This window comes from Plecotus auritus (assembly GCF_963455305.1).
Source record: "Plecotus auritus genome assembly, chromosome: 3".
In the NCBI taxonomy this organism is placed as follows: Eukaryota; Metazoa; Chordata; class Mammalia; order Chiroptera; family Vespertilionidae; genus Plecotus; species Plecotus auritus.
Window position 1 is genome coordinate 33,051,263 of NC_137772.1, and position 26,669 is coordinate 33,077,931.

At 49.9% G+C, this 26,669-nt stretch overlaps 1 protein-coding gene across 1 annotated transcript in view; it reads right to left on the reverse strand.

Moving 5' to 3' along the window:
• The window catches only part of COL4A2 (collagen type IV alpha 2 chain), a 188,978-nt gene that overhangs the window by 10,500 nt on the left and 151,809 nt on the right, over positions 1–26,669 (reverse strand). Inside the window, exons 23-40 of the mRNA XM_080661167.1 lie at positions 24,735–24,807; positions 24,537–24,643; positions 23,772–23,973; positions 23,349–23,408; positions 21,491–21,547; positions 21,046–21,153; positions 17,116–17,337; positions 14,608–14,769; positions 12,778–12,948; positions 11,823–11,966; positions 10,358–10,480; positions 9,835–10,016; positions 7,388–7,451; positions 7,129–7,203; positions 4,468–4,575; positions 3,576–3,683; positions 2,297–2,368; positions 1,243–1,368 (exon numbers count right to left, since the gene is read on the reverse strand). Coding sequence (XP_080517293.1) covers positions 1,243–1,368; positions 2,297–2,368; positions 3,576–3,683; positions 4,468–4,575; positions 7,129–7,203; positions 7,388–7,451; positions 9,835–10,016; positions 10,358–10,480; positions 11,823–11,966; positions 12,778–12,948; positions 14,608–14,769; positions 17,116–17,337; positions 21,046–21,153; positions 21,491–21,547; positions 23,349–23,408; positions 23,772–23,973; positions 24,537–24,643; positions 24,735–24,807 — 2,164 coding nt within the window. The remainder of the gene's footprint in view (positions 1–1,242; positions 1,369–2,296; positions 2,369–3,575; positions 3,684–4,467; positions 4,576–7,128; positions 7,204–7,387; positions 7,452–9,834; positions 10,017–10,357; positions 10,481–11,822; positions 11,967–12,777; positions 12,949–14,607; positions 14,770–17,115; positions 17,338–21,045; positions 21,154–21,490; positions 21,548–23,348; positions 23,409–23,771; positions 23,974–24,536; positions 24,644–24,734; positions 24,808–26,669) is intronic.

Sequence of the window (26,669 nt, forward strand, 5' to 3'; positions counted from 1 at the left end):
ATTGAGCTGTTTCTAACTATTGTCACAAAGGAACTGAAACAGATGGTGAGTGGCAGTGACTAAAGGCAAAACTCTTGGGTTAGAAGCTCCACATTGGCCAGATTCCCAAGAAAACATACTAACTTCACTAACTACAGTGACTAGGCCTCTCTTACTGAGGACAGGGTATGAGCACGAGTTAGTTTGCTGCAATCAGGGTCAAAATAACTGTTTTCTCTGTGGCCCCCACGAATCTTCCTCAGTATTGAAATAAAAGCCCTGCCTAATGCAAGATTGCCGAAAGGCCATTTTGTAAAACTCATAGGCAAATCGTGACCCGAAGTCCGAAAATCAGCTGCAGAAATAACTGAGGCTGCACATTGGAGCTTCGGAAACTCCTGCAAGGGATGCTGCAGATTGACATTATTTCCCCATGCTTAGAGAAGGGTGTGGGTCCTGACCAGCCATCTGTGAATGTCACCACTAAAGTCACCATTCCTTCTCCCCAGCGGCCCGGTGGGCAGAGTGAAGGGTCTGCTCCAGCCTCCAGGACCACTCAGGAGTCACCAGGTCACTGGGATACTGTGACTTTCATGCAGGATGAGGACTTCGTGAGGGGACAACAGCTTTAGAAAAGAGACACGATGCTTCAGGGCTGTTTGGGAGCCTGAGATATGTTCAAGGTCCCCTTGAAAGAGTGCAGGGAGCTACACAGTACATCCAAAGAGTTCTGAGAAACGGAGGCTGCCCAGGTGAGCGTCATAGGACCCTTGCAGGTAATTTCGGGATATCCTTGAGCACGCATAACTTGTTCAACAGAGGTCAAAGTGAGTTTCCCTACAGTTTCACACTATTAACCTTGAACCAATTTTGAGCCAGGCATTTAGCCGACATACACTCACAGGAATGAAAGCAAGCTAGTTCCTGCTCTTGTGTCCTCTCTCTCTGGTCAGCTGCAGAGTCTGAACAGCATGCGGTGTGAATCGGATGTTAATACATGCTGTGTGATACAGGTCACGATACTGTGATGTTGTGTGAGCGCTGGCTATGGCCAGGATTGTGTGCACCATGTGGAGCTGAGGTCTCTCACTTCCTCCTGGGCTGGGTCTCATCTCCATCCTCAAGGGACTTTTTTCTAACCCCATTCAGAGGGCAGATGGATGACCTGACAAACATGACTTCGTATCTCTCCCACTCTGGCCACCCAACAGCATATCGGGTTCTGGTTATGCAGATGGTAATGTTGGAAGTGTCTGGCCTCACCTGGAACTCCTCGCTCCCCTTTTTGTCCTGGGGCTCCACTAGGACCCGGCAGGGTGTTGGCCTCTCCTGGCTCACCCCTGTCCCCAGCAGGACCTGGGAAACCTGGGTCTCCGTGGATGTCTGCACCTGTAGAGGGTTAAACAGTGGGACATCAGCATCATGAACCACGCCAAGTTAACTTCCACAATTAAAGGAACAGTAATGCCCTTCTGTGAGACTCAAAAATGGAAAACCGGAAGTCAGCGGCATCAATCTCAGTTTGTTATGTGGCCTCAGTGTCCCACAACCTGAGGCTGGCACATCATTGCTATCAACTGAACTGTCTCCCCAGCATGCATATATTGGAGGCCTCATTTCCAAGGTGATGGTTTTTGGAGGTGGGGCCTCTGGGAGACGATTCAATGTAGATGAGGTCAAGAGGATGGGTCCCAGGATGGTATGTGTTCTTATTAGAGACCCCAGAGAGTGTGTTCCCTCTCCCCACCAGGTAGGGAGAAGGTGGCCATGTACATGCCAGGAAGAGGACCCTCACCAGGACCCGACCGTACCAATGCCCAGATCTCAGACCTCCAGTCCCCAGAACTGTGAGGAATAACTGTCACTCGAGCCCCCCAGTCTGTGGTATTTTGTTATAGCAGCTTAAGCTGACTAAGACAGCAGGATCCCTTTCAAAGCACGAGGAGAGCCCCACTACAGGCTGGGCCCCAGCTGCCTTCCCTGTGCCAATGAAAGGAAAGATTACAGATGCTGCTGAAAAAGCACACCATTTGTTTCTCTCTCCCTCCAAAAGCCCGATGGTCCTGTTCAACACAACATCTGACTTAAGGGGATGGATTCTTAGGGATCACATCTCAGTGTCTTTAGAACCACAGGGACCCTGAGTCCATAGGGCCTCAGGGATGATCAAATAGTCCTCATGGAGCAGTCCTGCTCTCTGAACTCCCCCAATACCTGGCATCCTAGATGGGCCTCCCAGCCCTCCCCTTGCCCCTGTCCCCTCCCCACCCTGCTGGGCCTAGCCTTGTCACCGAGTGGCTGCAAGGGCCATGTGTACCTGGGGATCCGGGAAAGCCTTTGGTGCCTGGCAAGCCGTCCAATCCCCCGATGCCTCGGCTGCCCGCTGAACCTGTGTGGGTTTCACTCATGGTTATTTCATGCATGGGAGAGCAAAGAAAGAAACCCTTAAAATAATTCAACATGTTTTCATTTGCTATAATACGGTCACCCATCCAATTTATTCAAAAGCCCTACAAACAGGAAGCAGTTCAGCATACAATCTGACATGTACTTTTATGTCACCTGAGAGAACCATCTAACGTAAAGATTGATTTCCTAAAATCCTTATAGACTTGTTAGAGCCGGGAGGGAACTGGAAAGTGGTGTATTCCATTCCTCTCCTTAGAGCTTGAGTCATTAGACATATTTGCTTTGTGAAAATTGCCTGGAACCAGTAGCCTGGCATTAGTTCCAATCCCTCTGGATTCTCGAGGACAAACATTTCTAAAGTACGATGCAGGATCCCGGCCAGCGTGGCGCCGTGGTTGATCATCAACTGATGAACCAGGAGGTCAGGGTTCAATTCCTGGTCAGGGCACATGCCTGGGTTGCAGGCTCAATCCCCAGTAGGGGGCGTGCAGGAGGCAGCTAAGCAATGATTCTCATCATTGATGTTTCTATCTTTCTCTCCCTCTCCCTTCCGCTCTGAAATCAATAAAAATATATTTAAAGTAGGACACAGGACACAGGTGGCAATTCTTCCTGTGGTGTGGACAGTGAGTATGGAGGTGGGTGAGTCACCTTGAATTCTGAGCAACAGAGCAGCTGGGGGCCTGTCCCTGACCAAGGCCTGCCCAGCACGGAGGGCCTGTCCCTGGAGCAGTGGCCTGTCCAGGTTAGGCTGCATAACTCTCTAAAATCCCGCCACGGGTTCCACTGGTCCTCGATCAGTGGGAGGTTGGGAAGCCTGTGGAGGAACAGCGTGGTGTCTGTCCCCCCCGCCCCGCCCATTCCTTCTGCACTGCCCGTGAGCTGACTGGGGAGTGGGCCTTGAGGCTTCCGGGCAGTTTTCATTCATCATTCTGGGGAACAAAGCACTTCTCTACACACTGGCATATCAGTCTTTTTTACCAATGGACTTGGACAGCTGCAAATCCTGTTCCCGATATGTTTTGTGTGGGCAGTAAACCACACACACCCCTGCCTTTTATCTCACACGGTCTTGGAGAAAGCAGCATGGAGGGAGGCTAGCCTGGCTAACGGTGCCTCTCCTCCACTGGCGCATCTGTTCTTGAACCATTGTGTGCTTGTGTCTGTGAAGCGAGGGACTGTCTTACCTGGTAAGCCCAGAACACCTGGCCAGCCATAATCTCCTTTGGTGCCGGGTACTCCAGCCCGGCCAGGGTCTCCTTGCGGTCCCTGCTGGCCTGTCAGTCCTGGGAAGCCTGGGGGAGGGGGCCACATCCATAAGTCAGACACAGGAACCCTGAGGACCCTGGGAGAGGCCTACCTGACCAGCCTCAGGTCCTGCCGCAGGGGACACTAAGGGAAGCTGGTGCTTGGGAAAGGACCAGCTTCCCTTCAAGCAGGGAACGGATGTGGCTTGGACCCTACACTGAGGTTCAGTGGGGTTAGCTCAGCCTTGCCAAAGCGAGAACAGCTTGTGTTTTCTTATTCTCATCCTATCTTCCAAACAGAAGTTTGGAGAGAACCCACGAAACCAGCCCTGGAGGATTAGCCTGTCAGAATCACAGGTCCTGGGCAGAAGCAAACAAAGCAAAAGCAGTAATAAGCCAAAAAGCACAAAACTAGTTCACTGTTTGCTTTCGGTTGTTAACTTGGGATCTCCAAAGGAATTTCTGCATATTCAAATTAATGGATGAGATCCCAGAACAAAGAACTTAGGCTGTGTTTATGGAGACAGACACTGGGCCACACACCCCCTCCGCTGCTCCACTGTGCATCCCCCACAGCCAGGTTGGTTGTTTCTGCGTGTTTGATCCTCAGGCAGAGCGAGGTGAATGGGCAACATGTAAGAGCAAGCTTCCTAGGGTGAAGTGCGATCCTAGCAGACAACTCCTTCCTTGGTGAGATTGGCTGCCTTTGTTCTGGGGTTTTGGAGATTGGGGGGCTTAGCCATACTCTGCCCCACCGGCTGCTGAACCGTCAAGCCATGCCCAGGGGAGTGCGTGTGCTGGAGGAAGACTGTGTGACTGGAAGAGACTTTACCTGCTTGCCCAGTAAGTCCGGGAGAGCCATGGGCTCCTGCTGTGCCTGTTATCCCAGGGAAGCCAATGTCACCTGCTGTTCCTTTCTCTCCAAAGTATCCCTTTAGACCTGTAACCACAGATTTGCTGCTTGGAACAAACCATCGACATTGCATCAAACTGGGGCTTCATGCTTATAGGGTTCAAGGGTATGCAAGTTAAAGGATGCTGCCATCCCATACTTTGTACTTCTGTTGTGAATGGGGGTATCTAGCATGTTCCTTCATCAACGCACTTTTTATCTAATTCTTCCCTCTTAGCCTGTGATCAGCAGCCTCCAAGCTGGAACCTAGGGGTCCTCATGCTCTGGTGTTCACACCCTCATGTAGTTCCCTCCCATACTGAATGGGCTGAATTGTGTCACCACCAGAATACTGTGGACATCACGGTGTGTCACTTCCAGCTTAGGACATAAAATTCTTCCTTGCTTTCACTTTGTCACTTTGGGGAGGAAGCCAGCTGCCATGTTGTGAGGACACTCCAGCAGCTCTGAGAGAGGCCCTTGTGTTGAGGAACGGAGGCCTCCCACCAAGAGTCGTGTGAGAGCACCATCTGGGAGAAGGATTCTCCAGCCCCAATCCAGCCTTCGGATGATGTAGCCCTGCTGATGTCAGACTGGAATCACATGGGAGACTGTGGGTCAGAACCACCTTGTTCCCGAATTCTTGACTCTCAGAAAATGTATGAGATAATACTTGCTTGTTGATGTTCTAAACCACTGCATTTTGGGTACCTTGTTAAGCATCAATAGATAACTAATCAGAGCCCTTATCAGAGTGGCTTTTAATGTGTGATGTGCAATGGAAATCTGGGGGATTTGTTAAACATGCAGATGTTTGAGTTTCTCCCAAATGTGACTTGGCAGGTCTGGGGGGAGGCCTAGAATCTTCATTTTAACAAACACCTCAGGTAATTTGGAGGTAGTCTTGGACAGACATAAAGAAGTGTGACTTTCATGCTAGTGACAATGTTCTGTCAAATGCTGTGGTGATTTCAGGTATGCTGGGATTTTGAAAACTTCAGACCAACCTGAATTCCACATAATCACTTTTGTCCAGTGTCTTCTTAAATCTATGAGGCTATTACTTAGGCAAAATACTGTTGTTTTTGTGGTCTTAAAGAAAAACCACCTAAGAAGTTCTGCTTATTTTCTATTGATTCTTTTACTATTTTTGAAAATCTGCTCAAACCCCTATATACTCTGTTCATCTTCTTTCATTCACCTCGGCCATCATCTCCACCCAAACTGAGGGAGTCTAATGTAGACTTCATCCTCTGAGAGACCAGGTCTGGTCCCAGGCTTTCCAGTGCCTGTCACGTATGGGAGCTGATCTGACCCAGAACTCCACACCCACTCCCTCTATCACATAGGGCAGGCTCTGTAGCTGACCCCACTTAGGCACACACCTCACTTATCTTAGGATGAATGGAACACCCCCAAAGATGGCTGATACAACGGTCACTGCCCCCTGCCCCTGGTGATGGACAGGGTGTGAGGTTCTATTTCCTGGGCCCCCAGTTTAACTAAAACCTAAACACTTAAGGGTAACAACCATTATTCTTGGAGAAAAGCAACTTCTCTTCCCTGACACATTTTCAGTTGCACACATGAGGTCATTAGTGACATGTGGCAAAGGTGGTCTCACATTTCTGCTGTTATAAACCAAACTGCCAAAGTATAATTATTTAGGACAGGAGATTTAGCCAAGCAAGAGCCAGAAGGCTCAGCAGCCCGGGGTACCTTGTGACTGAAAAGAAAGCCATCGGGAGACCAATTTATAGATCCACGTGAGTCCAGAGAGGCTCATCAATGAGGCTGCCTATTCCCGAGTGGTGGTCCTCTGATCCCATGCTAGACTGAATACTTCAATTTGTTTATGTGATTGGCCAATGGGAGGATGCTGAGCTGGTTCTAGATAAAGAACCAGCTCAGCATCCTCCCATTGGCCAATCACATGAACAGATGCCCCCTCAACCAGGATTATCCCTAGAAAGATTTGGGGCTCCAGGAAGCTTAAGCAGTGTGAGGTCCCCCAAGATAAAATTTCCACAAGAAGACATCATTATCAAAAGTCCCTTGGGATCTGATTATATGCAAGAATTTTGACCTTGAACTACAGGAATGCTCAGAGAGGCGTGACCTCACATGAGGCCCCCCCAGTGCACACAGGGCCAGAGGCTACCCCTTCTTGTCTTACTCAAGAGATGGGCATGACTCCCACTGACCTTTCTTCTAGACCTTTCACTGTTTACAAGAAGCTCCAGTCACCCTACCATCTGCTCACGCCCTATAATGTGTCCTGAGAGCCAGGCTCTGCTTCTTCATGAGTCTCATTTTACGGGCCACATAAAATGTTGATTTATGAGTGTTGATTCTGGCTACTTTCCCTTTTAGGGAGAGCCAGAGAGAGAGGTTCCTTGACTTTGTCTTCAGCTTTAATTTAATGAAGAATTCACAGTCTCCCTTGCACACTGGGCTGGAAGACCTCAAACCATTCCCTCCAGCATGATCTATAGTGCTTACCAAATAGTGACAGATTTGGCAAGCCAGCTCATATGTGACAGCACAGACAAGGCATCAGGGCTGTTGCTGAGAGGAAGAGATGGAGAATGACTTAGGTACCTGGTGTTCCAATGGCACCCTGTTCCCCCTTCAGGCCTGGGCTTCCTGGTAAATTTATAGTGTCTCCAACATCACCTGTTAGGTGCAAAAAAGATGGTTGGGAACAGGTGGTTAGTTTGGTAACTTCTGTCGTGCTAAGTCCTTAATAAGAATAATGTGCTCTACAATAACTAACGGCATCTGCAAACCTGACATCACCGCAGCTCCCCAGAGTGCTCTGGGTGTGGATGCCCCCTTTCCCTGCCCAAGCGACACTCACCAAAATCACCCGTGCGGCCGCTCTCGCCATAAAGACCTGCTGTCCCTGGAGCACCCTTGTCACCCTAGAGTCAAACATAAAATCATCTTAAAAGGCTGTTCATGAAATAAGTTTGTAATTTTGAAGGTTAGTGTTCCCAAAGATTTGGTATGCCAAAATAACACCCAAAGTTTGGGATACTATAATTTTGTAGAAAACTCCTAAAGTTTTTTAAGAAGGTGGTTTGCTTACCCCTTCTTATTAAATGTAGTAAAATGAAACAGGGTTGACAGATTTATTGAAATTAATAACATCACTGGTGCAGATCATGGTCATGATGGCGGAGAGAATAACCATGCTGATTGCAACCTCACCCTATGAGCCCGTTTTTTTTTGTGTGTGTTTTTTTTTTTTTTAAGTCCTCACTGGAGGATGTGCTTTTATTGATTTTTTAGAGAGAGAGAGAGAGAGAGAGAGAGAGAGAGAGAGAGAGAGAGAGAGAGAAGGGAGAGACAAACATCGATGTGAGAGAGAAACATCCATCTGTTGCCTGCCTCCTGTACACGCCCAACAGGGGATTGCTGGCCTGAAACCTTGGTATGTACCCTGACTGGGAATCGAACCCACAAACTTTGGTTCACGGGATGATGCTCCAACCAGTGAAGCCACCTGGCGAGGGCATCAAGAGCTTTTTAAGCCTCACAACAACCCTATGAAGCAGGTGCTATTGACAGATGAGGAAATTGAGGCACAGATAGGTTAATATTATGCTCAAGGTCACTCAGCTACTAAGGGGCAGAATTGGGATACTGATTTGGGCTGCCTGATTCTCAAACCTGCTCTCTATTACATGGCTGTGCATATCCATCTGTGGAGAGAGTGAGATTTCTTCTAAGCAATGTTTGTTGTTGATACTGAGATTGGTATGATGTCTGAATTACTCTGTGACTCCAAAGAAAACATGGTTTTCTTCCCTGAAGTGCCTCCACCTCACAGGGAGGGTGGGTGTTCTGGTCTACCTTGCTCCCCCTGGTTTCTATTTTAGCATCAACCTGGGACTTCAGAACTGCCCTTTCCTAGCATGGCTTAACTTGCGCCTCTAAATTATTAATGAAGCCCCATTCTGTGGGAGGAGAGGGAGGATGTGCCAGAGGCTATATCCTTGCTGAGACAACGCTCTAGTTTTCTTTCTTACAGCTTGCTTTATTAAAGCGTGACTTATATATAGCGCCGTGCACTCATCTTAGATGCTCAATGAATTCTTACTCATGTGATACCCAGATAAACACAGAGAACATTTGGCACTCTAGAAAGTTCCTTGGTGCCCTTTCCTACTCCACCATCCTGCCTCTCTTCTGATTTGCCTCTATCAGGTAGTCTTGTCATAAAAATGGAATTGTATTGGATATATTTCCTGTTTCTGGTTTATTTCGGTCAACATAAAATCTGAGATTTGTGTTTTTGCATTTATCAATCATTCTTATTTTACTTCTATGCATTGGTCCACTGTCTGAAGGTTCCATGTTTATTTATTGTTTCCTGTTGATGTTTCCCAGTTCTTGACCGCAATGGATAAAGCTGCTGGGAACATGGCCTCTCTCCTTGTTACACTGACCTGACTAGCTGCACACAGACTGGACTAAGATCCTCTCAGGTATAGATTTTGGGAGTGATGGGAGGAAGACACTTGAAGAAGTCTGAGGACTCCACGTACACCAGGGTGGGCTGGACAGAGGCCACACCAGGACCTACTGCTAAAGGTTCACGACAGGGTGGCTCGACCTTCTGATCGACCCCACATGTGCTGGTCTCACTGTGGATGCCAGAAATGAGTCAGTGTGTGCTGAGGACTGTGAGTGTACAATACCTTTTAAGTGAAAGAGGATAAAAAGAGAATTCCATGAATTACAGCCTATGGAGAGCCACTCTGTGCCCTGTGACATGTACCATCTATACTGCACTCAGTAAAACTGCAAGGTAGCTACTCCCTGCATTTTATAGACGAGGACACAGATGGGGAGAGGTGGGAGCCCTTCTCAGGTCAGGGTTCTCCACTGCCACCATGAAAGCCAGGTGCCTGGCACACAGGTGGGGAGAGGAGTAAACGGTGGGACAGTGCCCTCCAGGCTATGCTTCAGCAATGGGTTTTCGGTCCTGATGTCACATGCATGCTTGAGTTTAGAGCTCAAACCTCTAGAAATTCAAGTTTTGTTCTTTAGGTTCCCATGAAGAAATGCAGACACCGTGCTTCATCCAACAGGAACCCATGAAAGTGCAGCGGGGTCTGGGCGGCACCAACCACCACGGTGTCGAATGAGCACGGCATTTCCTTACACTGACTCAGCGGCCCAAACAGCCTGGTCCTGGGCCTTGGCCACTCATACTCCGTAAATGCTGGCCCAGGGCACTCTGGCCACCACACAAGGGGAGAGGAGTTGACAAGAAGATGTGAAGTAAAAGGCACTCACCCTACTTCCCACAAAGCCTGGAAACCCAGTAATTCCAGGGGAGCCTGGCACACCAGGGAATCCTGGCATACCAGGCATGCCGGGAACGCCGATGTCTCCTTTGACTCCTTTGATGTAGCCGGGCTTCCCAGGCAACCCAGGGATGCCTGACAGCCCAGGGACCCCCGGCATTCCTGGAACACCTGCAGGAAGACCCCGAGTGTAACGCTCTGCTGCTTCCCACTCCAGGCTTAAAACGTTGCCACTCCAAGTGCTGCAAGTCTTAAAATTGGAGGCAAGGCGAATCAGGCCTCAAAGAACCACCCGAGAGCCCAGGCGGGGAGATGTCAAGGTGTCAGAAGGGCTGGAACACAGCGAAGGCTGGTGTGGGCCCAGGGGTGTTGGTGGTGTAGAAGCTGCTGCCCCTTCAGACTGGGAGAGGCAGGGGTGGGCACGGGGGAGGGGGGAGGGTCTGGGTGGAGAGGAATGGGACCCCAGGCCTGACAGCTCAGAGGTCAGACTGGATCTTTCGATGCCACCTCACCTTTTAATCCCAGGTAGCCCTTTAATCCCATAGGTCCTTTATCCCCTTTGTCCCCTTTAAGGTATTTCATTTCTTTATGGATGGTGGGAGGCGGTCCTGGGGGACCCTGTTCCCCCCGGGTTCCTGGAAGGGAAGAGAATGCAGTCATTACACTTGACCTCCGGACCAGGCATAAACACACAGGTGGAGCTGTCCTTCAGAACCTGAGCCAAGAGAGGCTCTGAGTGGAGGGGTGGCGTGCGTCCCTGGCTTGGAGCCTGTGCACTGGGGCTCGGGGCTCGGACAGACACACACCTGTCTTCTCCCTGCCCCCACGCCTCTCTATAGAGGAGGTGTGGGCACAGAGCACATCGGGACGGAGGGACCTGCTCCCCTAACAGTGCTGCCAGGCAATGCAGGGATGAGTGTGACAGTAACACAGAACGTGAGGGAAGGTTATGTATTCACACTCTGGTGAGAGAGCGATCAAACATGATCACGAGGAGAAGCATCACATGAGGAAGGACACCAGCTCAATCCTTTCTTGTGGGGACCAGCTGGGCCTTAGAACCCACGGTGGGTCAGCCGGAGCTGGGAGGTCTCAGGACTATGCAGGTATAGTGTTGCAAGGGAACTTGTGAGGGCTTACTACACTGGCCAGGGGGTCTGGAAGGCTGTGGACACATCAGAGAATTGTGCCACAAAGTTCAGGCTGAGAATGTCACAGAATCTGTGTTCACTGAATGGAGGGCAGCAGGTCAGGGAGATGCAGCTGAGTGGAAAGAACGCAGTTTCATTCACTGAACATTTACTGAGTCTGTAGCACAGGGCTAAGATATAGAGGGGAACAAAGGTGCTATAAACTGTTCCAGTTCTCTGAGAGGTGCTGTCCAGTGGAGGGAAGGAGCCCCCACAGTCTACTTCATTCCAAGGAAGCTGGAAGGGGCAGTGTAGTGGACCCAGAAAGAAAATGGCACAGAACCCAAGTGTAGCTTCATTTAAAAATATCAGTTTTTGCTCAGTGGCCTGTAAACCCCAGTTAACAAGAAGATTATTTGAAAATTTAAGCGTGAATAGGAAGCCTGGAAAACGTAGTACCCTACCTAGACTGTAATTTCTACGTTTCTAAGAATTTGTAAATGTTTTAACTCTTTGAAGAGTTAAATTTAATTTCTGAAAAACAGCTTGATTGAGATATAATTTACATACCATGCAATTCTCTCATTTAAAGAGAACAATTCAATGGTTTTTAATGTGCTCACAGTTGTGCAACCATCACCACCATCTAACTTTAGACCATTATCATCACTCCTAAAGGCAATCCCGTGCCCATTAACAGCCATTCCCCAACTATTCCCTAGCCCTAGTTTTTATTAGTTTGTGTCTGGCTTTTGGGGTTCCTAAAAGGTTGGTTCTGGGCAGTGTTATGCCCCCATGAAAGTGAGTGTCAACCCCGTGGGAAAAACCTTCAGAGAAGTAGGCATACCTTTGCCACCTGGCATCCCAGTCAGGCCCTTTGGCCCTGGAACGCCAAACCTTCCAGGCTCTCCTTTTTGTCCCGGAAGCCCGGGTCTTCCTTGCACCCCAACTATGCCTTGGAAACCATCCATCCCAGGTGAACCTCTAAGACCTGCAGAGGGAACAAGCAAAGTCCTGGGTTAGGCATGGATAAAGGCACGGCTATTTCAGTCTCACTCGTCTGTGGCATTCCCATGTGACTCATGTGAGAATATGCTAAGATTCTTGCCCTAAAACAGGAATTTGCAGGATACCATTTCCCAAGAGGCTTGCCTGCTGACCTACTCCAGACTGAGGGGTACAGAAGCAGCCCATCTGCCCTCTGGCCACTGGGGAGAAGGCGAAGGCAAATGAACAGCGGTCAGACACAAAGACACGAGGATAAGTGTGCGGAGTCCTAGGTCTGAGGGCCCATGGAGAAGAGGTGCGAAGGGGCACCAGAATTAACATGTGTCACCCCCCTCCCCCAGCACGGGGGTCTGGCCGAGAACCATGGGAAGGTCAGACCACTGTGTCTCTGGCAACAGTCCATGGACAGTGGGCTCCACTTCTAGATAAGCCGTCCTCAGTTACATGCAAATAAACCGATGCTGGCAACCAAGCACGGCCCTTTGTTTTGATTCTGTTTGCCAGCCAGGCACTGGGTCTGAATCCAGTCTCCACAGATTTCTGTGGATAATAAGTCCTGTGCCTCAGGCAGTCACTCTCTGGTAAGTTAAGAAATCAGCATTTTGGGCACATTGGTCACGCCCACCTAAGCAGCATCAGCCGGTTTTCCCAGCGTCTGAGGCCTTCAGGGACAGGAGTCTCCAGGCTCCAGCCTGCAGGCACATGGATGTCTTCCCCTGGCAGAGCTGTTCCACGTCCATGTGTAAACTGCCCAACCCCCTGTGAGGTAATTCCTCGTCATGGTGTACAATTACCTTTTGGCCCAGGGGTACCAGGCATTCCGGCCATTCCTTTAAAGCCAGGGTTTCCTGGAGGACCAGTCTCACCCAATAGACCAGGGTCGCCTCTATCACCGGGGACACCTTTCATGCCCAAAGGGCCAGGGACACCTGTGTCACCTGGGTCCCCTCTTTCTCCAGGCAGACCTGTCCAAGAGAGGGGAGAGAAAAATAACACGGATGGACACACCACATACAGAGAGAATGCCTTTCACGATACGCTTAAATTACAAAAACTCATTGGATAAGAAACACTTCTTGGAAGGAAAATGTGAAACTACAACTATAAAGGTGAGTTTTAAAGGCGTGGCCAGAGTCTGTAGAAAACCCGCAGGGCTGGCCTTTCTAAAGAGGTCTTTCTCTGAAAGCTGGAGGCTAACGTGGCTTCTCCCCGATTCTGACTTTCTCCACTCGAGCCTCTTGCCTTTGGAACGCAAAGGAGCGGGGAGCTGGAGCAGTGAAATACCAGGCGGGTACAGGGGGCTCTGCCAACTCTACGTCAGGATGTGGTCCCATAGGCTACTCCCAGGTGCCTGTCCCTCCTGGCCATGGCAGCTCAGCCTGGGGATTAAATTCTAGGCGGGGGTTTGCCCCTGACCACTTGGCTGCTCCCACCTTCCCATCCCCTTCCCCCTGCTCCCACTTCATTATCTCATTAGGGTGCCCACTGCTGCCCAGCTCAGCCCCTCCCTGTCTCCTAGCGCACAGTCGCCAGCTTTCTGAATACAGCCTCCGTCAAACCCCCAACAGCCCCCTTGCCTAGGGGATCTGACTCCTTAGCTCGGCATTCAAGGCCTTCTACTCAGGGGCCCAACCTCCCTCTCCAGACCACCAGTCCCCTCCTCAGATTAAGCTCTCAGATCCAGGCAAATTTAGGGGCTCACAGCACCAAAGCTTTCCTCGGGCATTCCCACCTCTGCCTGCCCATCTTCCATGCCTGGCCCCGCCTCTCCTTCTCCCAGGATGGGTCCAGCCTGCCTAGCTCCCCTGCCCCGGGAAACTGGGTGCCTCAGAGTCTGGCCACCCCATTGGCTGGCTATGGCCAAACGCAAACCTTTTATGTGTATAATTGTCTCCCATTAAACTGTAGGCTCCTTTAGGGCAGGGCTTTTACGAGCCACACAATGCTCTGCATTTAGCTGGCGTTCCATGTTTGAGAACTGCTGAGGCCCATGAACGCTCATGCGAAGGCCCGAAACCTCCTGCCCAGGGTTTCTGGTACCGTAAAACCAGGGGATAGCACGGTGCCCGGAGCATCTGTCCCACCTGACTGGAGCCCCAGTTTTGGGACACAATTAGTTTTGGACCAGCCCAGGCTACTCACGGGGATTCACGGGCCTGTGTGAAGGGAAGTGTCTGGCTTACACCTGGTTCCCTAGTGTTGAGCAATTATGGTCCTGGACAAAACTGTCACCTGACTACAGCAACCGAGAGAACTAGGGTCACTCTGGATGGTGCCTGATCGACACATGGGCCTGACTTCCGTTGGCACCACCAAGGCTACCTCCCAGCCTCCCTGGGGACCCAGGGAGAAGGCAGCCATCCACCAGCCAAGGACAGAGGCTGCGGGAGGAATCAGCCCTGCCGACACCGTGATGTTGGACCTCCAGCTTCCAGAACTGTGAGAGGATCCATTTCTGTCACTTAGGCAATGCAGTGCAGGTACTTTCAGGACCCCTGTAGCTCTTGGAGAGGTGTGGGGGTCCTGGGAGCAGTTTGAGAACTCCCCAGGGGTGAGGTGGGGGTTTGTTCAGGTGTCAGTGCGAGTGAGGCTCCGACCCCTTGATGGGAGGGTGGGATTCTTACCTTCATGGCCGATGGAGCCTGGCAGCCCCAAGGGCCCCTCCTGGCCAGGAGTCCCAGGGTAGCCATGCTGTCCTGGTGGCCCGGGCAGGCCTGGTTTCCCTAGAGGTCCTGGGAAGCCTAGCTGGCCCTTCAGGCCCAGCATTCCTGGCATCCCTTGGCTTCCTGCAACAATCGAGACAAGAGTCGTGAGGCCAACCCCTATGTACGGTCCATGGCAAACCGCATCTACAGCCTTAGAATTGTTCTCTAAAAATAGGACTTATTTTTTTTCTGGATTGTAGGAACTCTGGGAAATACAAAGAAATACAAAAGGTAAGATCAAAGGAACTCACGCCATCACCCGGAGATACTTACTAACATCTTGGTATATTTCCTTCTGGCCTTTTTTCTATTCACATACATATGCCCAAAAATAGATGTTTTACAAAACTGACATAACACTACAAGTAACATTTGAATTTAGCTTTTTTTTTTCACTTGACATTATATTTTGAGCATTTTGACACCTTAAAAATCCTCTTTATAAGCATGTTAAATGGCTACATGAGTAATATCCCAGCACATGGACACATTTAATTCCCTCCATCTTTTTTTGTTTTTACGAAAAGTGTTTCAAGAAAGAGGTTTTTAACACACACACACACACATACACACACACACACACACACACATCTGTGCCCATGTTGTCAGTCATTTCTTTAGGAGCGAATCCTAGAAATCAACTTAGTGGGTCAAAGCAAACGTGAACTTGAGGCTTTTCTCTCCACACCATCACACAGCTCTCAGAACGCCCGCCCAATGCCTTTTCCTCCCACTGCTTTCCCCGCATGAGGGCTGGCATTAAAGCACAGACAGAAACCCGAGGAAAACGTCGAGTAAAAAGTGTGGGAGTCTGCATGTTTTTGATTATGAGTTACAGTTCTTTCTCCTAGTTTTTGCTATTTGGTGAAACTCTTGTTCTTCGCTGATATTTTCCTTTGGGGATTTTGGTATTTTTCTTATAGATTTTAGTATTCCTCATGTACATTAACTTATTTTCCTTCATATCTGTTTTACAGTTTACCCTACTGCCCAAATGTTCATTTTGTTTTGACATGTAGAATGTTAAGATTTGTGTGCAGATTTTATACATATTTGTGTGTCTTCTTTTCCTTGATTTTATGTCTAGAATATCCTGTCCTAGCCAGAAGTCAGATAACTATGAGCATATATTTTTTCTATTTTTTTTTTTTTTAGACACTAACAGCCAGGACCTCCTCATATTTGGGCACTTTGTCTTTTCTTCTTGGAACTTAAAGTCTGCTACATTCATCCAGTTGATACCAGTAGAAAGGCTGAGGACTGTCATTTGCATAAGTTTCTCCAATGACTCTCAGGGTCTCGTGTTCATTTGCCCCTGACTATCCTACCAAGTGCGAAGGGCTGACCTGGGGAGAGGAGGCAGACAGTGGGGGTGGGTGGGTGGGGGAGGGCGGGGATGGGGTGGGAGAAGGGGTCATGTTAGTCTTGGACCAGGCCCAGACTCTCAAGCCCAGTTGTCTGATTTCTCAAACCGCACAGGGGAGAAAGGTGGGCAGTAAGCAGGCTGCACACATTCTCACGCACTTGTTTTGCGGTGGGAAACGAGGACACTTATTTTGGGTTCTAGCTTTAGAGTTCACAGCTCTGGGGAAAGTGTGATTGCTGGTGGCTGCTGGAGGTCTCGGGAGAGAAGGCAGGCAGTGCAGCCCGTGGTGAGGTTTTACCAGGAGGCCTGGCTCCTGCCACGATACTCCAGACAGAAGGGGACTTCACCAGCCAGCGCCCTCCGCTGCAAGAACTGAGAGCGCTGAGCAAGTGAGGTCATGGGAGCCGCAGCCAACAGGGTTGAGGCTGGTCTGAGTGCATGTTTCTGGGGTGCTTCCCCCACAGAAGTGGACAGGCCAGGCCACGAATAACTGGCTAAATGACCTCTGCTACTTAAGTGGCTGCCTTGAGCACATCAGAAGGAGGCATTTTGTTCTTTTGGTTGTCTGCGGAGCTGAATATTTTAAGTCAGTTTCCATTTATAGACCATCTGTTAAAAAAGGAACAACGACAGAAAAATCAGCTGCCCTCAGCTAAATGAGACCTGACCCGTGAATGTGTGTGATGACGTTATTCCCAAGTTCTGCTCAGAAACGTGGGCTGCTTTGGGCGCCTTCATAACTGCCCAACCCGGCCAAGGAGCCAGATGTGGGGCCATCTGCCTGTGGCTCCTTCTACAGAAGGTGAATCCAGGGTGAGGATTCTTGTCCTAAACACATTCTAGAGCAGCAGTCGCCAACTGGTGGTCCGTGAGGTCCGAAAGGTTGGTGGCTGCTGTTCTAGAGGAACGCTGGAACTCCGTGGGGAAAAGAAAAAGCAAGACTCCTGCCGTATGGTGCTGTTGCCCCTTACCAAATCCCCGAGGAGGGATTTCGGAGCCGCCCCTGAGAGCCACAGACAGCGGGGTCAGGGCCCTGCTCCCCTCCTGCCACGGTCACTTACCCCTGAATCCGGGTGGACCCATGTCTCCAGGAAGGCCTTTCAGTCCAGGGTGTCCGGGCAGCCCAGCATCCCCCCGGGGTCCAGGCTGGGCTCCCAGGACTTCGCCAGGAATGCCTTTGTCCCCTGGGGGCCCGACTGGTCCAGGGAGGCCGCTGGGACCTGGGAGTCCATCCGGGCCAGGGAGGCCCATTGGGCCTTTGGATCCTCGGGGCCCCACGAACCCTAAAAGGAAACATAGGTCATAAGCATCCCTGTAACATAAGCATCCCTGTAACCGCAGGTCAGCACTGTGATGTTCTAGGAGAGGAATCAGAAAGAGGCTGGGTCGAGGCTGATCTGAGGACAAGTTTCTGGGGTGCCTCCCTCACAGAAGTGGACAGGCCAGGCCACGAATAAATGGTTAAACGACCCCAAGTGGTTGCGTTAAACACATCAGGGTGAGGCATTTTGTTCTTTCAGTTGTCAGTGGAGCTCGATATTTTAAGTCAATTTCCATTTATAGAACATCTGTTAAAAAAGGAACGACGCAGAAAAATCAGCTGCCCTCAGCTAAACAAGATCTGATCTGAGACCCGGAGGATTGCAGCTGGGTTCTCAGCTTGAGCTGTCGCCCAGGCCGTCGCCCACCTGGGAGCCCACGGTGCTCATGGGCCCAGTGGATGGGAGCTGGGTTCTCAGCTTGAGCTGTTCCCAGGCCCTGTCGCCCACTTGGGAGCCCATGGTGCTCATGGGCCCAGTGGATGAGGCCTTCAGAACCAATGCCTCCTTGAACATAAATCATCATGATTCATGGTATCCGTGTTGTGCAAATAATCCCAAAACAGTGTTTGTGGGACCTTCAGGATTGTGTGTGCAAGTGAGGGACAGAGTGGTGTTGACAGAAGACCCCTCAGAGCCCAAACTCTGCCCCTGTAACTCTCTCCCTGGTCATCAGTCAATTTGGAAACATGTTGAAAGGGAATTGATAGCCCTTTGTCACTGTGACTGTCAACCGCCCATATATGGATGGAAGGAGTGACCATCATGTGCCTTTCCTGGAGCTGTTGGGTCAAATGGTCTCACCACTACTTCCCCTGTCAGCGTCCTCATCCCTGATGCGGCCTCAGGCTGAACTGCGGGAACAGTCATGTGTCTGTTCAGAAGGAAAGCTTTCTGAGGTCGTGCCTGCCTCGGCTCTGGTGTGCAGGGTGTGGGAAAGAAGGCACTGGCTGCCGCCTCTGTGTGGTATACGTGACAGAAAGACGGTGTGCACGGGGCCCCGGGCCTTTCCTAGGGCGTGAAGCTTGCCCTGGGAGCAGGGAGGTGGGTGGAACGGTATGGCTGTGTTTGGGAGACAGAACAAATAGAACCAATGAGCTAGAGACCCTATTTCAGAGTTCTAACGACGTGATTTACCCATAAAAGAGATATGGCTTTCACATAGTCTCACCCATTTGTGGAATATAATGAACAACATAAACGGATGAACGAAAATAGATCCAGAGACATAGAAGCATCGAACAGACCGTCCAACCTCAGAGGGAAGGCAGGGGAGTGGCGGAGGGTTGGGGGAGGGGGTAAGAGAGCAACCAAAGGACTTGTATGCATGCATCTAAGCATAACCAATGGACACAGACAGTAGGTAGGTGAGGGCATGTGCTGGGGGGTGGGAGTGGCCGGGAAGAGGTCAATGGGGAAAAAGGAGACTGATGTAAGAGTTTAAACAATAAAGAATTTAAAAACAACAACAACAGAACTATACATGGGAAGTGTGTACTTAAATTTGTGGGTGTGAGTGCGTATGCAGCTCTTATCTCTGGAATAGACTCTGTGTTTTAAAGTCTTTGAGGCTGGGCATTTTATTTTCTTCTGCACGTGGTGATAGAAGCATAGTATGTCCCATCACCAGAAAGGGTGACGTGCATTTTAAAAACCGAACAGATCAGTTCCTCCTTTACCCCTTCCCTCTGCTCTGCCCAACATCCCTATTCACGTAAGGGCTTCCATTTCAACATAGAACAGGCTTTCTCCGCATGCTGTCAGCGTCCCAAACCCCTGATAAAGGGCATATCCCTCTCATTCTTCATGCCAGGAGAGTGCTATGTGGTCCATGCCCACTCGTCTTGGGCACATAAATTGTGACTACTAGGTACCCTTCATATTCAAGGCAAAGAAGGTCTTCATGAATTATTTTCCTTCTTTCAAAAACAGTCCCACTTAACTTTTTTTTTTTTTTTTTTTTTTTTTTTTTTTTTTAGCAAAGGTGGAGATTTATTGAAGAACAAGTACAGACTCCCACATGGAGAGAGGAAGAGTCCCACGGAATGGACTCCCAAGTAGGGAGCGGGAAAGGGTCCCCCCACTTAACTTTTGTATATGTGGTATCAATGGTGGAGGGGAGAGGGGCAATGCTGTAACTCTTAAACATGTAGGTGCTCCCAGCAGGGCAACAGAACGACACAGTCTGATCCTCTGGTGTGGTGGCAGAAAAACTTTGTTTCTCTCCAAGGCAGGGTTTGCACCAGTGCCTTGACAAAAGACAAGGGAGTGTGCCTCCCAATTTTGCAAAACACAGCTGTGATGCGTACTATGAAAGGCAACAGGATAACAGTTTGCAACAATCTTTAAGGCTGGAACACTGAACCCAGGAAGAAAACCGATCAGGGGCCAAGGCAAAGCTCTACATTGGATGAAACCACGTGTATCAGGGACCGAGGCAAAATTCACTTAAATTTTTGCTGAAAATATTTACTAAGGACCTGACCCTAAGGACACACAGACCCACTGCTGGGTGTGAGAGTCCAGACATGCAGAACCTTTTCCAGTTTCTGGAACCAGTCTGAAATGAGTGCTGACATGCGGCGGGCCATGATGTCCTGAATTCTGAGGGCATGGAAATTATGTTATAAAAAGAAAGTGTGTTCCTGGTGTCAGTTCTGTCCGTTCTTGAGATGGCTGTGGAGAGATATGACTGCTCTCTCCCAATGTGTGTGTGGGGTGGTTATGCGGTGGAACACCGGCTCAAGGAACAACCCACGAGGAACTTACTGGGAGGCAGATTTCATTTATACCAAGGAAGAACTTTCTAGCAAAAAGAGAGTTTCAATGTTTCATGGGTGCTGGGTGACAAGAGCAATTCTCAATTCTTGTAGAGGCTAGAACACCTGACCAGAATCCTGAGGGAGGATGTTTGGCCTTGGGTGGCCTTAGTGGCTTCTACCGTTTTATTTAAATAATACAATTCTAAAATGCATAGCTCTCTGCATACCAAGTAACACAGTCATACTCATACTGTTTCAGCCTTAACCACAAGGGGACACCTGGGTTTGGAGACACTGCATTGTATTATAGAGCACGCTGACGCCCAAGTAGGTACCCTCTACTTCTTACCATAGTTCATTACCAAAAACATATTCATTTCCCTCCATACACAGGTAAGTGGCTTAAGCTCTTTTAGCCACTAAATGACTTAAATAGTTATTTGCTGTGTCAAACACAGATGGAGTGGCTCAAACTGTTTACCCAGACAAGCTGCACACTGAGGAGTGAGCAGCTAATGTCGTGAAAAGCAAAAGCATGCATGTTCTTCGTGGTGAGTAACCCCCCGATTGGGAACCAAGACGAGAGGGCTGCTTGAGCCTTTCATGATCATCGGAAGAGGATGACACTATGCTGCCCTTAGAATGTTTACTATCGACCAGAGGAAAAACTTTATGCACATCTGTCCTTTCTTCCTGCAATATCTGTATTATATTCTGCAAAGCTCCAGTACATTAGTGATAAAAAATATTCAAGAATTTTAATTTCCTACGGACAAAAACAAAAGTTGTCATCAAGTATTTGTCGACCCAGTTTCTAAATGTTGCAAGATAACAGAGCTGAGCACCCTGATCATATGCTCACAGTCATGTCCTAACTGAAGACCGGAGAGGGGGTCCCACCCTGACTTACCTGGGGGTCCTGGGAACCCTTCGCGACCTGGGTCTCCTGGGGGACCCTTGAGTCCTTGTGGTCCATCTTCTCCTGAGAATCCTGGTAACCCCCTGAGGCCTTTGACACCTAAACAACCCAAAGAAATCACAACACATATCAGAGCCACTCTTTGGGTGCCCACCTCTGCCACAGCCGAGGCTGAGTCCTGAGCAGCAGGAATCTTCTCCTTTCGACTGGGGTTCGACTAGGTGTCAATCACCACACACATTTCTGTCCTGACGCGTAGTCTGCCTCCTTTAGAAGCTACCTGTCTGTGGTGAGTGCCAAGATGGCAGAACACGGCGACATCCCAGGGCGGAGAGGAATGTAGGGGGCAGAGGAAAGGTGTCCAAAAAGGGAAAAGAAAAATGACGACGTGAATGGGAAGACTGGAAGTGACCTCTCGATTCCAGGAGCACGTTACCTGGGGGTCCTGGGGGTCCCGGCTGGCCTGGCAATCCCTTGGGTCCTCCGACACAGCCTGGGAAGGAAGAGAAAAAAGATGAGCCGACGCAATCTTTAACGCAAGTTTCACAGCCTTGGGATAGTGGCAAGGTCAAGAACTCCAGCCATGGAAACTGGCTACCATTTTATGGTCAGAGAAAGTCAATGAGTTAATTAATCTTGATCTAATGTAAATAAAAGTTCAATTTTATCGTGTAATGAAATTAACATTAAAATATTATTATATTAATATAAAATGCAAATAAGGTAAGTCCAGTCAAATAACAACTGGCACTGAGCTGGCAGCCATCCACCCCTCATTCAGGGCAGCACCTCGGCACGGCTGAGCTAATCTAGTTCCGCCCCTGAGTCCACGTGAATGCCTTTTTTGTCTGGAAATGTCCACTAGTGGATGAAGACCATTTGAGATTTCAAAAGGAATTCTTTGCTTTCTCCTTTGTGACTCTGAATACCTTCAGAATCGGCCACAGCAATAACTGCTTGGAGCCACACGAAACGAAACCTGAGTGGCAGCCGCTTCTGGGTGGTGTGGCCGGGCTGTGACACCAGGCAGGGCCGTGACACCAGGCAGGGCCGTGACACCAGGCAGGGCCGTGACACAAGGCAGGGCCGTGACACCAGGCAGGGCCGTGACACCAGGCAGGGCCGTGACACAAGGCAGGGCCGTGACACCAGGCAGGGCCGTGACACCAGGCAGGGCCGTGACACCAGGCAGGGCCGTGACTCCAGGCAGGGCCGTGACACCAGGCAGGGCCGTGACTCCAGGCAGGGCCGTGACACCAGGCAGGGCCGTGACTCCAGGCAGGGCCGTGACACCAGGCAGGGCCGTGACTCCAGGCAGGGCCGTGACTCCAGGCAGGGCCGTGACACCAGGCAGGGCCGTGACACCAGGCAGGGCCGTGACACCAGGCAGGGCCGTGACTCCAGGCAGGGCCGTGACACCAGGCAGGGCCGTGACACCAGGCAGGGCCGTGACACCAGGCAGGGCCGTGACACAAGGCAGGGCCGTGACACCAGGCAGGGCCGTGACACCAGGCAGGGGTATTTTGTTGTGCGGCCTCTGTCAGAGAGAGCCCCCTGCAGTACAGCAATTCTGCGAGATGTCCTTCATCTGCGTGCCTGGGATTTGGCCGGGCTCTTATCTTGACAGAGGCTTTGGCCTCCTCTGCCCCACCAGGGACCCAGGGGTGCAACCTGGCCAGCCCAGGTCATAAAAAGAAAGGAACCCACTGTCTTCGGAGGGCCTGGCCTCCAGCTGCAGAGCCTCACACCCAGGGGCCTTCCCCCATCTGCGTCACTAGCCAGTTGTCTGGAAGCTCTGGCGTTTGCCGTTCCTGCTCCGCACCTTTGCTCTGAGTGCCGGGTCCATTCCCACACCTCAACCTCAACCTCATCCTCATGCAGGGGACCCACAGATGCTGATGCTACTTCTCCAACCCTGACCTTTATGGAGGCTTTGCCTCTCCAAGGCCAGGTCCACCTCTGGATTCTCCCTCTCTTCTCTCCCACCACCAAGCTGTGGCTCGGGGTCGTCTCCATATCCTCTCCAGAGAGCCAAATATATGCATACATTTTAGGTGTAAAACTGTATCTGTTGAGTTCTTACCAACGTTGCAAATTGATGCTTTATATTGGTGGGGAGACTTGGTAACACTACGTACCATTATACTTACCTTTTCTTTGATTCTAAGCAGAATGGGGTGGGGTGCCAGCTCCATGCTCCCGGCAGGAGCTCACAGCAGTTGTTAATGAGTCACATGTCTTATAAACCAAAAGTTTTAAAGAGTTCTAAAGCCGCCCAATCTTCATGACAGTACCTGGCTGGATGACCTCCTGTCCGTCACCTCCGATGGGCCTTTTCACACCTGTATCACAGTCTGGGAGCAAGACATTAGGACAGAGTCAGGCAAACGGGGAACAACTGAAAGTGACTAACTTATCTCTGAATGTGTGTTGTTGTTGGGTGGGAAGGCTGGGGTTGGGCAGGGACTGCCAAGGCCCATGACTTCAGCTCTGGAGGGAGAGGCCCTGCATTCCAACTGAAGAGAGGAGGCTGTTGGTAGGTTTGAGAAGCCTGTGGTTGGGTATCATTTGTGTGTGCTGAGAACTGATGATGCAATACAGCACTCTTACCTGACCCACTGGGGAACTTATACATTGCCAACAAGAACAGCAGATACATGCTGAAGCACTAAACAGCATCTCGTAACTTTGAAAGATGACAGAAAGGATCCTTATACCTATTTGTCCTGGGAGGCCTGGGGGGCCAGGAGGTCCGGGGAAGCCTGGTTGTCCAGGTAATCCGGCATCTCCGGGGAAGCCACGCTCGCCTTTGGGGCCTGGCAGGCCCAGTCCTGGAGGACCCCTTTCTCCTGGAATGCCCTTGGTTCCGGGGGCTCCTGGGTAGCCTGCGTCCCCTGGGGGGCCTTTGATGCCATCACCCTGTGAGAATATACAGTTTATTTTTTAAAAGATACGTAAACCTCAAAGAGACAATATTCCCAGTTCCCTTTCCCCATTCCCCTGAGTTCCAAGCTATGAACTTTTTTAGAGAGCGTGGAAGAGTGAGAGTGAGGGAGGGGAGAGAGAGAGAGAGAGAGAGAGAGAGAGAGAGAGAGAGAGAGAGAGAGAGAGAGAGAGCCCAATATGAGAGAAACACACTGACTGGTAGCCTCCCCAACAAGCCCCAACCGGGGTGGATAACCTGCAACCCAGGTATGTGCCTTTGACTAGAATTAAACCCATGACCCTTCGGTTCACGGGCCGATACTCTAACTACTGAGCCACGCTCGCCAGCTTCTCTCTGGCTTTTAAATGCTCACTCTGGGCTTGGCTTCCCACCTAACTCACTGTGTCTTAAAACATATAATTTCTGCTCGTTAAAACAGAATGGGCTGCATGGGCCGGGGCGGGGGGGGGGGGGGCGGGGGGACTTAGGGTAGTACCAGCACCATTCACTTCTCAGGTGTTTAAGAACATGGCTGATGAGGATGGGGGCTACTCACGGGAGGGCCTGGAAGGCCAGGGAATCCATCGAGCCCGTCACGCCCCTGGGTGCCGTCCTCACCTTTCAGACCAGGCATACCCGGGACACCTGGCTGTCCCTTCTCACCTAGGGAAGAATGTGCAGTGTGCCTTGACTCATACAGTGCTGCCACAGAGGAATCCACAGGGCAAGAACTGCTTGGCCACAGAGGACTGACCTTTGGTGGTAATTGTCCTAGAATCTCCCTTTATTCCTTTGGGTCCAGGAGGTCCGATGTCACCAGGGATTCCCTGTGGAAACAAACACAATGTTTCTTCCTCTTTCATACTGTTTATGCGAGTCTGTGAAGATGATTTCCGGTTCCTATAACCGGAGGGCCATGACCTGCCATCCACCCCGGTGCTGTCCAAAGGAACTCTCTGCTGTGTTGGAGGCGCCCTCTTCCGGGCTGTCCAGTACAGTGGCCTCCAATCGCAAAGGGATAGTGAACATTTGGAAGTGGCCCATGGGACTGAAGAACTGAATTTTAATTTTAAATAATTACAAATTAATGCAGGCAGCCAAGTGGCTGGACAGTGGAGATCGGGACCTTGCTACTCAAACTTTGGTCCATGGGTCATCAGCTGGGGCCTCTCCTGGGAGCTTTTAAGAAATGCAGAACCTCAAGCCCCACATGGGGCAATGGAACCAGAATCTGTATTTCAACTGAGTCCCAGGATTCATATACTCATGAGCTATTGAGCAGCAATGACCTAAAATATAAGGTGGCTCACTCTTAATGACAATTATTTAGAATCTGAGCAGATAATCAGCCTCCAAGTAGAAAGGATGGAAATGTGTGATCATTCATATTGAGATCAACAGAGTACTGGGAAATAAAGTTGGAAGAAAACACACTTTAAAGACAAGCTTATTGCAGGATCACTCACATTTTGTTGAAGTTTTCCAATGAGCAGCTTAATGGTGCAGGATGCATTTTATTTTATTTATTTATTTTTTTTTAAAATGTATTTTATTGATTTTTTACAGAGAGGAAGGGAGAGGTATAGAGAGCTAGAAACATCAATCAGCTGCCTCCTGCACACCCCCCACTGGGGATGCGCCCGCAACCAAGGTACATGCCCTTGACCGGAATCGAACCTGGGACCCTTTAGTCTACAGGCCGACGCTCTATCCACTGAGCCAAACCAGTCAGGGCAGGTGCAGGATGCATTTTAATATGTGCGATGTGATAGTTTTAATTGCAAGGTTATGGGAGCTTTTAGTGTTGGTTTAATTAAGTGGAATGTTACAAGTGACTGTGAGTTCCTTTCTCCTAAAACTAGTCCACAGATACTTGATTTATTGATTTAGTTCTTTGCAGAAAAGGATGATGAATACCTCTGTGTCCTGACAGTATCTCACACACAGACGCTGCTTAATAAGCAGGTGTTGCGTGGTCTCCCTTATATGGGGAATCTAATGAACAAAATAAATTGAAGAACAAAACAGGTCCAGAGACAGGGAAAAATGGAACAGACTGACAAATATCAGAGGAAGTGAGGTGGGGGGGAAGAGATTAAGCAAATAATTTACACTGAGTGGCCAGATTATAATGATCTCTGAACACATAATAATCTGGCCACTCAGTGTGTGTATATATCTACACTAATAAAAGAGAAACATGCAAATTGACCATACCTCTGCTACACCAACAAGACACGCCCACTAGCCAATCAGGAGTGAGTATGCAAATTAACCAAACCAAGATTGCGGTTAATTTGCATATCCAGGCGCAGAGCGAAGACTAAAGACAGCATAGAAGGAAGCCAAGCGCTGCAGAAGGGAGCAAAGCTGCGGAGAAGCAAGTGGGGCTGCAGAGACAGGAGGGAAGCAGGCAGGGCAGTGGAGACGGCCGCAGGAAGCCCTATTCTTGCAGGAATCTTCTAATATATATATATATTAGAGGCCTGGTGCATGAATTCATGCATGGGTGGGGTCCAGCCAGCCTGGCAAGGGGGAGGGGACATGGGCGGTTGGCCGGCCTGCCTGCTGGTTGAGGGGACAATTTGCATATTAGCCTTTTATTATATAGGATATACACTGAGTGGCCAGATTATTATTCATTCAGAGATCATAATAATCTGGCCACTCAGTGTATATGCATATACCC